At 45.7% G+C, this 15,690-nt stretch overlaps 1 protein-coding gene and 1 pseudogene across 6 annotated transcripts in view; one reads left to right on the plus strand and one right to left on the minus strand.

The window, feature by feature from the left end:
* EPHX2 (epoxide hydrolase 2) overlaps window positions 1-15,690 on the minus strand; it is a 65,543-nt gene that overhangs the window by 21,458 nt on the left and 28,395 nt on the right. For 3 of the 5 annotated variants that reach the window (XR_014247658.1, XR_014247660.1, XM_082402796.1), the window contains exons 10-12: window positions 8,370-8,396; window positions 5,652-5,737; window positions 2,018-2,129 (exon numbers count right to left, since the gene is read on the minus strand). Coding sequence is in view for 2 of the 5 variants with exons in the window: in XM_082402796.1 (XP_082258922.1) it covers window positions 2,018-2,129; window positions 5,652-5,737; window positions 8,370-8,396 (225 nt within the window). In the remaining 3 variants the exon portion in view is untranslated. The remainder of the gene's footprint in view (window positions 1-2,017; window positions 2,130-5,651; window positions 5,738-8,369; window positions 8,397-15,690) is intronic. The other 2 variants (XR_014247659.1, XM_082402797.1) reach the window with 1 other exon arrangement.
* On the plus strand, window positions 8,404-14,805 carry LOC309633699 (10 kDa heat shock protein, mitochondrial pseudogene; annotated as a pseudogene). The gene has a single exon. The product of its transcript is annotated as a 10 kDa heat shock protein, mitochondrial pseudogene (transcript).

Raw genomic sequence — 15,690 nt, forward strand, 5'->3', positions numbered from 1 at the left:
AGAGATTGAGAAAGGGTCAGATAAGAGGTGAGAGGGACCCAAACACCAGCTTCACAGTTTTATGTGGGGCTGTTTCCTTCCCAATCCCTAAAGGCTGAGGCAGCTGCCACTCAAGAACCTAGAAGCAGCACTTCGTTTCTCTCCCACCACCAGATGCTTCTCACCAGTCTGAGATGCACTTGAGTGATGCAAACACCTGGGAAAGGGTGACCGGCAGTGCATCACACCTTGGTCTGGGATGCTGACTTCTAGTTCAGCCGAAAGAATTAGATGGGGGCCACCTACGATAAGCGTTAAACCTACAACAACTCTCTACTAATTCCGACATCGACTACAAACCTGGGGCTGCTTTCCAGGCCTTGCACAAGGACACGCCCTCCTTCCTGTCCCATGAGCCCGGGTCTCAGTCCAAATAAGTCAGTTTCTCACGGTCCCCACCCTTCACCCTCATGGTCCCCCATCTGTTACAAGCTGAATTGTGTCTCCCCCAAATTCCTACGAAGTCCTAACTCCTAGTACCTCAGAAGGTGACTGTATTTGGAGATAAGGTCTTTAAAGAGGTAATTAAAGTAAAATGAGGTAATTAGGGTGGGCCTGATCCAATGTGACTGGTGTCCTTATAAGAAGAGGAAATCTGGACAGGGACACACACATACAGAGGAAATGCCATGGTGAAGACACAGCAAGAAGAGGGCCAGGTACAGACCAAGGAGAACAGCTTTAGAAGAAACCAACTGTGTGGACACCTTGATCTCGGACGTCTGGCCCCTAGAACAGTGAGATAATAAATTTTGTTGTTTAAGCCCCCCAGGCTGTGGCACTTTGTTATGGCAGCCCTAGCTGACTAATATACCATCTAAATCATCTTTATCTCTCAAGATCAAACTAACTCAAGACCCTGTGATTCAATTCAAGCCAAAGGAAGCTCATTAGCTGTCCACACTCTGGGCTGTGGCAGTGGGGCTCTGGCCTCAGTGGAGGGTGTGATACTCAAGCATCTTGTCATGACGTTGCTGGAGGCTCCTGGTGTCTTACTGAATCAGTCAGATTATTGCTTGAATCAAGAAGTTCCTCTTCCAAGGCACCATCTTATTAATTAAAATCATTCTTAGAGAAGAGTTACTCGCCAAATCAGAACTGGGATGGTTGTGACCCTCGCTGGCAATGGTACCTCCTATGAGTAGCAGACGGGCTAGGGCTGGATGAGAGATGTGGTGAGATGCTCTCGTGCTCGTTATCAATTAATTCGATCTATTCTTCTCTCTTTGGAGTGTTAGGAAACATCTTTTATCCTCCTTGGAATTACCCAGACATAGCTGGGCATCGGGGTCCAGAGCCCACAAACAGAGGAGCAGGTACCCTCCACAGATGAGGGCAGCTATGGGGGGTGCAGCCAGGCCTGACGATGCTGCTTTCAGTGAATCCAGTGAAAGGTGGCAGCCACACCCATCACATATCATCCAAGCCCCAGTGGGCATCTTTGAAAGGCATCCTGAGCTTGTGGCACATGGGTGACACCTAGAAACCTTGCACCATCTCTCAAAGGACACTTGGGGCCTGATGCAGGGCTTTTAGGCTCTGGCACTCTCTGTAATCACAAATGTCACTCCTCAGCAGAGATATCAAATCCCTGGCAGGAGGCCAGGAGCTGTCACCAATAAGAGGTGGGTTTCACCAGCCTCTCGGCCAGAGAATTAAGAAGAAGCGGCTCCAAAATAGAGTTCAGCCCCCATTTCCCAATTTCAGAGAAGCAGGGGAACCCCATGCACAATCCCCCCCTCCTGCTCCCCTCATCATCCCAAATACACACACAGAGAAATGCACCATCAGCCGGGAAGGACCAGCCCTGCTCTGGTGCCAGCTTCACCTGAACCCATCTGTGAACTCATTTCTCATTAAAGCCACAGATAATTCAAGGGGACAGAGATAAATCAGATCAACGGGAAGAAGGAGCGAGGAAGGCAAAAGAAGAACAAAAACCTTGCTGGGATCATTGCTCACAGGGCCCCAAACTTACTGGTTCCTGGAAGTAGAGCTGGTAGTCAAAGACAGGATTGGCTTTGATTATCTCCACTGGGGACACTTTGGGATTTGCTGGTATGAAGGGAGTATTCAAGCTGGCCACTGCCCTGTGGAAAGAAGAGGTGTCAAGACACAGACCCCGTAAGAAGACAGTCTGTAAGGACCAGAAAGGACCTTATGTGTCAAAACCCAAGCTCAGAGCGGGAGAGTGCTACACACAAGCTCTCACACCAGCAGTGCAGGGAGAACAGGACCTGAAACCACACTGCTCGACTCTCCAGCCCAGTGCGGTTTTTTTTTGTTTTTTTGTTTTTTGCCACTAAACTGCAGTATTTCTCACCTACTTGCCTTCGACAAAGACACACATGCATACGCGCACGCACACATACACACACGTTACATGCAGTATATCCACCTTGATTAGAATATGTGAACAGTACAATCTTTCTCTAGTTTGTAAAAACACAGTCATTTCTTCCTTCCTTCACTCACTGCTTCCTCTGTGTTGAGTGTAATTCCATGCCACATACTAGGGGAGAGAAAATATAAAACCAATACTCCAAGAGCTTATTATAGTCTAATAAGGAAGGCTAGTCAAATACACCCATGACTATATTATGAGATAGACTGCAACATGAGCCATAGGAATTCCTACAAAATACCACAGGAATACAAGGAGATAAAGGATTTCTAGGTTTGGGCATCATGGAAGACCTTATGGAAGAGACAGCATTTGAACTTGACTTTTACAGGTGGGAGAGAGGTGGGGAGGGGAACCGATACCTGCAAGGGAAACATCATGAGGTCGCCTGAGCCAGTTCTAGAAGGAGGCAAAGCTTGGGGTTGAGTTTGATGGAGCAAGGAGTCTACAGGGCCAGAGGCCAAGTGGTTAATGGGGCATCTTGGGAAATGAAGCCAGAAAGGCTCGTGGGACCCGGAACATGAAGGGCCCTGAGTCTAGACTTGAAGCTGCAGAAAACAAAGAAAGCCATGAGGGTTTCTGGGAAGAGGTGAGAGTGGATGGAAGCTGCAGTCAGGAAGTGATGTATCAAGCAGCGATCCATCACATGGATGCAGAGATGGGGAGAAGCCAGCAGACTACTGCATTAGTCATCCCGAGGGGAAGAGGATGGCAGCAAAAGGAATACAAGAGAGGGTGAATTTGAGAGACCACACAAAGGCAGAATTGATAGAAGTTAGCCAGGACTACATTTAGCCTAGCTGGTCGGCAAAGAATTCCGTATCCTACGCTTACCCTGTGGAAACATTTTCCCAGAAAAGAAACAGATATATAAAATAGGAAATATGGGATAATTAGGGCAAATAAAACAATCAGTGGAAGGACTGGTGAGGCTTATCCAGCACCAACCAATAGAAATATAATGCAAATATATATATATATATATATATATATATATACACAATGCAAGCCATATATATAATTAAAATTTTTCCAGTAGCCAAATTAAAACCAGTAAAAAGGAACATGTGAGATTAATTTTAAATATTATTTAACTTAATATTAATTTTAAATTTAATGTTAAATGTTAATTTAATATTTAATCCAATATATCTAAAGTATTAATAATTTCAACATGTAATCAGTATTAAGAATTATTAATAAGATATTTTACATTCTTTTTTTCATACTAAGTCTTTGGAATCTGGAAGGTATTTTCTACTTACAGGAATCTCAATTCAAACTGGCCACATTTCAAAAGTTCAATAGCCACGATTAGACAGTGCAGGTTAGGGTATAAAATAAGTTATATTGATGCCTATAAGTTCCTAATGCTACCATAGTGAACCTATTTTAAGCATCACTTAAATCACAAGTCAAGAAATTCTAGCTTTTACTAAATATTCTGAACAGAATGGGGTTATCTTTTTAATCGCTTTGACAGATCATTTATTCCATATATAAAAATATCATCACTAAACGAGATGATAATATATAAATGCTGCTGCCAACTGCATTAAGATTAAGAAAAAGCTGAACCACAGCCTCCTTCTGGCAGCAGCGTCTCCAGGTGATTGTTAAAGAAAGGATATAAAACAAACAAGTGAGTAGACCCTTATTTTAAATAGGTTCCCAAAGCTTATTTCAGTAGAAAGGCAAAACCAAGGATTCAAAGAAATATTCCACATTAAATGTGGGCTTTTTTTTTTCTTTCTTTCATTCATTGTCTGGCTAGAAAAGGCAGAGATTAGTGCTGTTAACAATACCCTTAAATAACAGATGCTTCCAGACCCAGAGATGCGGGGTCCAATCCTGGACAGCCCTGCGAGAGGGTCTCGGCTCCCTCCCGCCCTCCCAGGAAGGAGGTAACAGGGCTGCTTTGATGAGAGCAGACGTAGAATGAGCGACTACTCCAGAATCAACAGCAGGCACGGTGGAAACAGCACAGGAGAAGAGGAACGGGAAACCAGAGCACGCCTGCATCTCAGATCTGATGTTACTCTGCACAAAACCTCACTTGGCTCACGTTAAATCTTTTAAAATTCTCACAGGAGAGAGAACTAGATTAAGTTTAATAAAACAACAAGGTGGAGACCATATGTTGTTGCTCTATTTCTTTTTTGTTCCTTTCAAGGAGCATCTAACACAGCCTGCAGGGTAACTTTTTGGTGAATTTGATTCTTAAGAGCTTTCTTATCTCACTTTTGAATGACAGAGAGGACAGAGAGAGAAGCTAAAGAGATCAGAACAGGGTGCAAAAACTTTAAAAATACTTTAGGAAATGTTTGATTCTTTCTGGTCTTTGAGATCATCCAACCATATGAGCTGGGGTTGAGCTGAACAAAGTTTCTCCAGTGTTTCCATTCCTATAAACTCAGCCAAATAAAAAGTAACTGGATTAGCTAGGGAAACACAGATGGCTGCTAAGGATGTTGTTTTAATTAATTTGCTAAGATCCGAGGCTGAAATGGGAGGTCAGACAGGCTTTAACTGCAGTTACCAGCTCAAATGGGGTGTGGCCACAAAGACCACCTGACTCTCCAGATTCAAAATCCACCATCTGAAAGCTCCCACTAGTGTCCTGAAATGTCATTCTGAGAATGATTATGAGTGATGTGATGGTAATCATGAAACAAGGTGGAGACCATATGTTGGAGACCATTCCAACCTGACATCTGTTTTACTGTATTTTGCAGGTTGAGTAGTCGGGTAGGAGTGACCATTACCACTTTGTGGTTGAAGATACCAGGCCCTAACGGGTGAAGTGATTTGTCCCGTAGCCAGTTCAGGGTAAAAGTGAAAGCCACATTTTCTGACTCTGACCAGGGCTAAAGTGTCTCCTGGCACTCAGTTCTATGAATCGGACATCCCTTGATGCCTCACTCCCTCCCCTCAAAGTCCACCCTCATTCTCCTGCATTCCCACTGGCTACTCAGGCCCTGAATTATGCATTGCATTACTGGTGATTGGGACAGGCCTTGTGCCCAAGACATTAGCTCATTAAACCCTCCTTACTTATACACCAATGAGCTAAGGAGCTATGGTGTCACCTTCCCAGATAATAACCTATTGTTTTCAAGAAGTTTTCTGGAATTCAAGACCTAAGGAAGGATTCTAGGGAATTTAAGTCCAGTGTGACCCAAATTCTTGATGCCCGAGGCCTAATTACCTCACTCTCTTGGGGTAGAAAAGAGCCATATTCCACACCAGCACGCCACCCCAGTCGTGGCCAATGAACACGGCTTGAGAGATCCCCTAGGAGGACAAAGAAGGGGGCTGAGTGTGAGTAGGTTTCTGGGACAGGGGATGGGTGCTGAGAGCCGGAGGCCTGGGGCTCCCCTTAGGCCTAACCGCAGCGGCGACTCCCAACAGCCGCCCTCTTGAAGCCTCTGGTCCCATGTACAGGCCCCACCGACCCTGCACACAAATGGCTGGCCTTTTAAATCTTCTCAGAAGACTGAGGCCATTGGCCATGAATTCCCTCTCTACCTTCCCACAAATCAAACTTTGTTTCACCTTCTTTCCTCCCTTTTGTCTTCACGTTAGAATGCCACCTCCCCTCCCCTCCGTGCTCATCTTTCATTGAGTGGTTATTATTCTGTTCCCCATTCTTTCGGATCTTTTCTACAAGCCTCAAAAGCATCCTTTACCTCCCAATTTCTCCCTGCACCTTCCTCTCCTCTGCTGCTGTAACCACAAATGACAGCTCCCTTCATGGAGGACCTTCTGCGTCACAGGCCCTTTATCTGGAATCCTCCCAGTACCCTTCGAACTCACATTTTACAAATGAAAAGATGGCTCACAGGGGTCGGGTGACTTGCCCAGCCTGCACGTAAATGGTAAATGATGGAACCGCCATTCAGACCCAGGTCCCCTAACCTAAAATCGGGCTCCCTCCTCTATGCCACCCGCTGACCGCTTTAGGGCCCTCCATCCTCCCCAGCCTCAACACCAGCTGGAAAGGTGGTTCCTTGCCTCAGCTCTCTGCCACACTCTGTCTCCTGTGTTCTCCCACTTCTCACAGTGGTTTATATCAGATGCCCCTCTAATGACCTTCCTAAGTCCCTCCAGCGGCTTCTTCCCTGCCACGCCCAAGTCCACTGAAACTTCTCTCTTAAAGGCTACTAATCACTAATAATTTTTTTTCCCCTCTTGGTTCTCATTCTTCCGATTGTTCTGCAGTGTGAGTGAAAAAAAACGCTGCCTGGCGTATCAGTAAACAAAGGATGTTGCAGCCATCAAGTCACTGCAGTCACCCCGATGGTGAACCCTGAGGGAACTCAGGATGGAGACAAACAGGCTGCCCACTGCCAAGGCCTCAGTCACAGCAGCCACCCTCAGTGGGGCACCCGGAGGGGATTCAGGATGGAGAAAAGCAGGATACCGGCCCCCAGCTAGCAGAGGTGCATGTCGAAGGAATGATTTCTATGAGCCCAGACTCTTGCACCTTCCAATACAGAGAAAAATGTTAAATTCTTTAACGTGAGATGTCTGGTTTCCTTTAATTAACAGTAATCTTTTGATGTTCCGACTACCTAGTCTTTGTTGCAGAAACTACTATATATCCTGGCTCCTCTCTTACCTCTCAGGAAGCGGTCTCAGAGCTAGCTATCTGAGATGCTGTATCCGGGCTTAAGTCCTCTGTTTGTCCACCAAATAAAACACAATTCTCAACCTTTAGGTTGTGCTTTCTTTTTTAGTCAACAGCAGCATGAGGCATTTCCTTTGAAACATTCTTCCCTGGGCTTCTGTGACACTGTGCTTTCCAGACTCTTCTTACTTCCCCGAGTCTACTACTCCCTCTCTACCTCTCACCTGGGACTATTCCACGGCTCAGCCTTCAGGCCTGTCGTTGGGGAGCTCACCTCCTCCAAAGGCTTCAGGCACCACCTCCAGGTGGCAAATGACCACCTCATCTGGTCACCCAGGTCGTCCAGGTTGGCCCAGTCTCCTTCCCACATATCCTAGCCATGACTGGGCCGGGGATGGACACCTGACCCAGCTGGCCAGCAACCACAGAGACTCCCTCTCAACCATCAGAATAAGAGACGTTCCCAGCCAGGTGGAAATCTTCTAGAAAAAGTCAGGAGTGGGGCGGCCACACTGGGCCTTAGCTATCCCCATCACACTCAAAAGTTCCAAAAAGCCAGTTCCACAGGACTGAGAATCTGCAGAGGATGGGACGTGACATTGTTACCGCACGTCCTACACCAGGCCCTGCTGTAGATCTGGAACTCCTTCGTCATCTCAATTGCTTCTTTCAACGCACACCCAGTGAACAGGAGAAAGATCCCACTGCTCTGAGGTTCTCTCTTAGCCCCCCCGCACTGCCACTGTCCTGGCTGGGCTCTCTGCCCCCTCAGCCATGCTGCGGTGTCTCCCTTCTGCCACGTGACCTGACTGAGGATGGCAGAGGAGGTACCTGAGTCTCAGAACAGTGTGTGTGCCCTACAGCAGCGTATTCTCAGATGACCACTGTTGATCGTTTTCATTGAGTTTGACGTTCCAAACCACGTTAAACGAAGACATTCGATTTTAAATATTTCAAAAGGGATGGAAGTTTTAAGAAGTTGGGAAATATTAGCCTATTGGATGTTTCCCAAACTTCTTCAGCTGGCACTAAGGCTCTTCATCTGGCTTAAAGCCAACAGAGACAGTTCATTCCCTGGAAGATGCTTTTCATGAAACAAGAACCAAAACAATCTCACCTCTATATTCTCCAAACCTGTCTTTATAATCCCTTCCGACCCACCATCCCACCTTCCCGCTCCCATACCGCTCCCTCGAGGGCTCTAACGGCTGACACCTTCAAAGGTTACATCTTTTCTTTAATTGCCCAGTTCCAAACAGAATTCTCCAAAGAGATCAGTTCAACATAATTACTTACCAAATTATCCAGGAAGGTGACCATGTCCTAAGAAAGAAAACACACACAAAAAATCAGAACTGTATCCATCACCTCAGCGGCTTTGAGGTTAGAATTACTATGTTTGCCTTGGTTACAGTCTGAATTGTGTCCCCCACCTTCCCCCCCGTGAAATTCATATGCTGAAGCCCAAACCCTAACCTCTGGTACTTCAGAATGTGACTCTATTTGGAGATAGGGTCTTAAATAAAGATGTGATTAAGTTAAATGGGGTCATTAGGGGGGGTCCTGATCCAATATAAGACAGAAGATTTGGACACAGACACATACAGAGGAAAGACCATGTGAAGACAAAAGCAGCAGATGGTCATCTATTGATACAAGCCTCACATGAAACCCTGCTGATACCCTGAACTTCCAGCCTCCAGAATGGTGAGAGGTAAATTCCTGTTGTTTAAGCCACTCGGTCTATACTGCTTTCCCATGGCAGCCCCAGCAAACTAACACCACGTTCAATCACTTCACACTAGCTTTTTAGTTATCTCCCTTCCCCTTCCAGCATCCTTTCATAACCACACAGACTCCCAACAGACCCAGTGAATTATTCAGGGTAGGTCAGCACACATCCCTAACTGAAATGGACCATTCTCAATATAAGACAGAAATCATGGCTTCTTCCCTGGAAGGAGAAAGGGGAAGAAAACTGCCCTGGAGAGGTCTGGCTGCTTGCCTCGCCCCAGGACGGTCAGCTCCTTCTCCCCATCCCCCAACAGACGTGGACACCTGGCCACATGGCCGGCAACCACGGAGACTGAAAAAGATGTATGAGATGCTGAGGAAGTGTCTCCACATGCAGTTATGTTCTGAGATTCTGGGCATGGGAGGAAGGGTCACCTAGAATCAGGGCCGGCACGGTTGTATGGGCCACGTGCGAATGAGCAGGTAGGGGAAACCTGCTGGGGACATAGTGGAGGGAGGACAGGGCAGACATGTGGAGGGAATGAAGTGGAGACCAGATGGGCCGCCCAGCCCTGCAGAAAGCAACTGTGGCTTCCTGTTTCCCAGCCCTGCTCCTCTGAAAAACTCCCAGATAACTTGTCAACACCACCCGTTCACCTGAGCCAATGCGAGGGGCCTCTGCTCGCTACAATAAGTCGACAGAGCTGCGTTTATGGAGCCCTTGCTCAGCACCATCGTTTCCTCTCCCCTCAAGCGGAGCTGCAGGGAGCGGGTGTGTCTTCACTTTACAGATGAGGAAACCGAGGCTCAGACGGGTTAAATGATGCAGCCGAGACCACACAGCTAGTAGTGGCAGGACTGGGACTGATCCCAGGTCTATTTGATTTCACAACCTCAAAATCAAAACTTTCAAAGGCATCCTTTTTTATTACGTAGACCAACGACTTTATTTTAAATATTTTCCAGCCCCGGAATCCTCCCCTCTTTCTACCATTTGGGAAGTAATCTTAATTTGTCTTTGATTCTCCAGATAAATGTCCTCGTTGGGAGCTATAGAGATTGCACAGGCAAGAGTTTGAAGAGTTGGAAAATAGATGCAATTGTATTTCCATCATCTACTATTCTAGGTGCTTCCAAAATAAAGGGTGATTTTTCTTCCTCCTCTGGGCTGGGTCTATTTTTTCTTCTAAATTAAGCAAGGAGATGGAAATTTCAGGACAGCAGGAGACAGAGACAAGACAAAAGCCCACAGCCCACAGCTGTGGGTATCTCTTCCCACAGCCCTCGTATCTCTGCCCCAAGAGCATCAGAGAGTGTTCAGATATTCCCCACCCTGGTCTCAGTCCTCTGCTGGGGAACCTTCCAAGATGGACACCCCCTTTTAGGGAAGGAGAAGATGCGATGCAGAGTTCTGTCTACACCAGTGACTGCTTCCAAGGGAAAAGCTGTTAACAGATGTCTGATTCCTTTTGAGGCCCCTGCCCCCAAGCCTGCCCTGTAAACCCAGGGCCATGATGCCAACTTCACGTGGTGGGGAGACAATGGGCAAGCCTCTCATTGGCCCCTGAAAGCAATATTAAAAAGCAACAACAGGGCTTCCCTGGTGGTGCAGTGGTTAAGAATCCACCTGCCAATGCAGGGGACACTGGAGCCCTGGTCCAGGAAGATCCCACATGCCGTGGAACAACTAAGCCCGCGAGCCACAACTACTGAGCCCACGCGCCTAGAGCCCGTGCTCCGCAACAAGAGAAGCCACCACAATAAGAAGCCCGTGCACCGCAATGAAGAGTAGCCCCTGCTCGCCGCAACTAGAGAAAGCCCGCACGCAGCAACAAAGACCCAACTCAGCCAAAAATAAATAAATAAATAAACAAACAAATTAATTAATTTATTTTTAAAAAAAAGCAACAACAGACACGTCCAGAGGGCCAGACTGCACGCCCCTCCTGGCAGCGGTAGCATGAGAGCAGAGTACGAACTACAGTGGCTGGAGTCATGGCAGGACAGGCATTTAGAAAGTTTCTTCCCCTCTTTGGCCAAGTATTAGTTGAAAGAAGTGCAGCCAAACCTGTATCCAAAGGAGGCATTATGCTTCCAGAAAAAACTCAAGGAAAAGTATTGCAAGCAACAGTAGTCGCTGTTGGATCGGGCTCTAAAGGAAAGGTTGGAGAGATTCAACTAGTTAGCATGAAAGTTGGAGATGAAGTCCTCTTCCCAGAATATGGACGCACCAAAGTAGTTCTAGACGACAAGGATTACTTCTTATTTAGAGATGGTGACATTCTTGGAAAATATGTAGACTGAAATAAGTCACTATTGAAATGGCATCACTGAGGCTGCCCATTCTACTCAAGTTCTGAAATCTTTTCATCATGTAAATAATTTCCATGTTTCTCTTTTATAATAAACTAAGGATAAAAAAAAAAAGCAAGCACAGATGACAGGTTCCACTGGTGAAATTACACACGTTTTTTTTTAGAAGGAGGCTCACAGTATTGGTGTAATTCACTTCAATCATTTATTTTCATCTTCCCCCCCAAAGAGAGGGGAACAATTATTGAATGGTGTCAGGAGGTCTTTTGAACCCTCTATTATATGGACTGAATGTCTGTGTCCCCTCAAAATTCCTATGTTTGAAGCCCTAATCCCCAGTGTGACTGTATTTGAAGACAGGGTCTTTACAGAAGTAATTACAGTTACATGAGGTCATGAGGGTGCGGCCCTGACCTGATAAGATTAGCGTTCTTATAAGAAGAGTCCCAGAGAGCCGGCTCTCTCTCGCTGCCATGTGAAGACAGCGAGAAGGTGGTCACCCACAGGCCAGGAGAGGGTGCTCGCCAGAACCTGACCCTGCTGACACCCAGATCTCAGAACTGTGAGAAATACATTTCTGTTGTTTAAACCACCTGGTCGGGCTTCCCTGGTGGCACAGTGGTTGAGAATCTGCCTGCCAATGCAGGGGACACGGGTTCGAGCCCTGGTCTGGGAAGATCCCACATGCCGCAGAGCAACTAGGCCCGTGAGCCACAATTACTGAGCCTGCACGTCTGGAGCCTGTGCTCCACAACAAGAGAGGCCACGATAGCGAGAGGTCCGTGCACCACGATGAAGAATGGCCCCCACTTGCCGCAACTAGAGAAAAGCCCTTGCACAGAAACGAAGACCCAACACAGCCATAAATAAAAATAAATAAATAAATAAAATTTAAAAAATAAAATAAAATAATAAGAAAGATATATTATAAATAAATTAAAAGCAACAACAACAACAACAACAAAAAACCCACCTGGTCTGTGGTGTTACGTCAGCTTGTTATGTCAGCCCAAGCCGACTAACGTACACACTAATGAGGAATTTAGCTGAGGGTTTCCCAGAAATCCTATAACATGCAAAGTGCCAGCACCCATGAGGTTCCTGATAAGGAACAAACAGACTGATGTAAGAGTGTCTCTAAAGGATGAAGGGTGCAGAATTGTGGTCCAGCTACAGTGGTTGAGGTGAGCTGGGACCCCCATCAGCGAGAGAAGCGATTAAGGAAGAATGGGGGAAATTAAATAGGTGCAGGTACGCCTTTACCTTCTCCTTCTAGGACCCCCAGCTGATGTTGTCCAAACCACTCCCTCAGCACTACAGTTTTATTCATAGCATCTCTCTGCTTTCTTCTTTCTTTATTATTCCTTTAACTTTGGGGTTCTCAGACTGGCTCCTCAGACTTGCCCGAGCACGGGCTGCTGTTTGCTGAGTCCACGCCTCTGCTGTGGAAGCAACTCAGAGTGTGGGCTTTGCTTCTCAGCAACTTGCAGAGGCTGTTCACAGGCCAAAGTGGAATCAAGGTCACTAATTCCAGGGCAGCCAGAATCTTGTGCTATTCCCGGGACCATTTCATTTCTAATAAGAAACTGCCTCATTCTCAGAGCTTCCTAAAAGATCCCTGGTCCTGGTGAAATTGTTTCCAGAAGGAAGGCCCTGGATCCACACACATTCTCAGGGGCCTACCCTGGTAACTATCTATTGGAAAACTCACTTAGTGTACTTTGCCATTCGGACAGGTAGGATTATACCTGGACATGCCGGGTCCCCTCATCCTGCTGATAAGAAGCATCTGCAATTCCATCCCTTCCCTCCCAAACCTCCATCACCAACACACAACCCAGTAAGCTCCCTGCTTAACAACATCTATCCTCACAGTTAAAACTCACTCAGCGCCTGCTATGGGCCAGATACTACTTAAGTGCTGGGGATGCAGCAATGAACCAAACAGACCAAACCCATGATGTCAGGGGAACTTTAATTTAAAAACAGAGAGGACAATCGACAGATGAATGGATAAAGAAGATGTGACACATATATACAATGGAATATTACTCGGCTATAAAAAGAAATGAAATTGAGTTATTTGCAGTGAGGTGGATGGACCTAGAGTCTGTCATACAGAGTGAAGTAAGTCAGAAAGAGAAAAACAAATACCATATGCTAACACATATATATGGAATCTAAAAAAAAAAAAAAGTTTATGAAGAACCTAGGGGCAGGACAGGAATAAAGACGCAGGCGTAGAGAATGGACTTGTGGACACGGGGAGGGGGAAGGGTAAGCTGGGACAAAGTGAGAGAGTGGCATGGACATATATACACTACCAAATGTAAAGTAGATAGCTAGTGGGAAGCAGCCGCATAGCACAGGTAGATCAGCTCAGTGCTCTGTGACCACCTAGAGGGGTGGGATAGGGAGGGTGGGAGGGAGACGCAAGAGGGAGGAGATATGGGGATGTATGTATATGCATAGCTGATTCACTTTGTTATAAAGCAGAAACTAACGCACCATTGTAAAGCAATTATACTCCAATAAGGATGTTAAAAAAAAAAAAAGAGAGACAGAATATGTCGTGATCCCCCTACCCCTTTCCCCCAACTACAGTGGTTCCTCTGTCTCCTTAGACCTCTTCAAGGATCTGATGGCAACTGTGGGTCTTCTCCCAGGAAAATACTCATGGGCACCTTTGCCTCAACCTCTGCACACACTACCAGGGGTTCATGGACTCCCGAGGGTCTGCACACCATAGATGAAGCATCCCTCATCCCTGCTGGACTGCCTGCAGGCCACTATTTTTTCACTTTCCAATTAACAGAGAAGCTGGAGATTAGTTCAGCGTTATTTCCACAGCCCACAAACTGAGAATCACGCTCAGGTCTCGAGGGGCCTTGGAGAGCATGAAGCCCACCCATTCACTGTATTTTACACCTGACAGCATGATCTGGAAAGGTTAAATGACTTACCCAAGGTCACACTCAATGAAAGGGACAACTGGGTGGAGATAAACCTCCCAACATTAATGAACTTTAGAAGATAGTGGGGTAATGTTATAAGTCATAATTCTAGCTATTACTTTAAAATGTATATCTCAGAAATAACTAGATTTCCTTGTCAATTGCATTATTATGAACTTTCATCAAATCTTTAACCGTGGTCATTTTTAAGTCTTTTGTCATTTACAGACAGTTCTGGGTGTACTCTGATGCTTTTGCAAAAATGTTCCTATAAAAGGGTTTCATCTTCAAGGAATTCATGGAAAAGACTCTGACAAGTACAGGTTTCTGGTAACTGACTATACTGCTGAACTGAATAAATAAGCATTTTCAGAACTCTAATGGAAAACTGATGAATTCATAAAAGTGCTAACAAAAGATCAAGATGAAAAAAAAATTAATTACATGGGACTGAGTGAACTGATGAGGATGATTATAATTTTTGTGACTTTCTGTTTGAATAAAAAAAAAAAAATCCCACAAGGACTCAGAGGCAAAAAATATACAAATCAATTTTCACTGCAAAGTAAAGGAGCTGTTGCAGTGGAGGATTACTGGACTGAATGTCAATATCATGACATAGTATGAGTGTGTTTCATGTTTGGTAATTGCAATCATTGTTGCTTTTGTTGTGGTAATCCATGTACAATGCTTGGTGTCAGTGTATTTATCTCTTGTAAAAATAAAATACAGCGTGTGTGTGTGTGAAAAAAAAAAAGATAGTGGGTTTTTTTGTTTGTTTGTTTTTTAATATATTTTGGCTGCGCTGCGTAGCATGTGGGATCTTAGTTCCCGGACCAGGGATCGAACCTGCCCCTCCTGCAGTAGAAGCGCAGAGTCTTAACCACTGGACCCCCAGGGAAGTCCCGTTAATGAACTTTAGAAGACAGTGTTATTGCTGTGTCGCATCCCAATATTCCTAATTGGGAATCCTAGGACTACAAACGTACAGAGAATAGGTTTATGGTCCCTTAAAGGTACCCATTCTAAAACAAATAACAGTTGTTTGATGAACTGGCACACAAATTTGTAGTTAAGAAGAAAGGGTTTTCAATACTTTTGAGGGGGAAGGTAGTTGAGAAAAAAATTTTAGGGGCACTTAAGGGTAATCACCATTAAGGATCTTCATTATGTTTTCTATAACCCTGTATTTTAAAGATGATAGAGGCTGGTGAGATCTTGGCAGGATCAAGGGGTAGATCCGAGCAAGAAGTGGCAGAGTGAAAGAGGCAAAGATTCAGAAACTGAGGAAGGAAGGACACCCTAACTGGAAACTAAGTTTTTTCCCATGCTCCCCTGATGAGACATCAAGCCTACATGTGGGGCCTGATGGGGTGCTCCAGGCAGAGATGTGACCCTCCTAGATGAAGGCTTTCTGTAATTTTAGCATAATCACAGGCATAGCCAGTTTTCTGGCCAAGCAGGAGGCTGTTTCTTCCTCTCGGTCCCTCCAGCCTTTGCTTTTGCTCCAGGGCTGATGGAGGTTTGGGTGGCAGTCTCTCCTCACCTCAGCCTTGGCCTTCCCCTGCAAGCTCTAAGATGAGGGTCCCTCTTCCCGATGGTGCGTATATGCCTGT

This window comes from Balaenoptera borealis (assembly GCF_965194805.1).
Source record: "Balaenoptera borealis genome assembly, chromosome: 8".
Taxonomy (NCBI): Eukaryota; Metazoa; Chordata; class Mammalia; order Artiodactyla; family Balaenopteridae; genus Balaenoptera; species Balaenoptera borealis.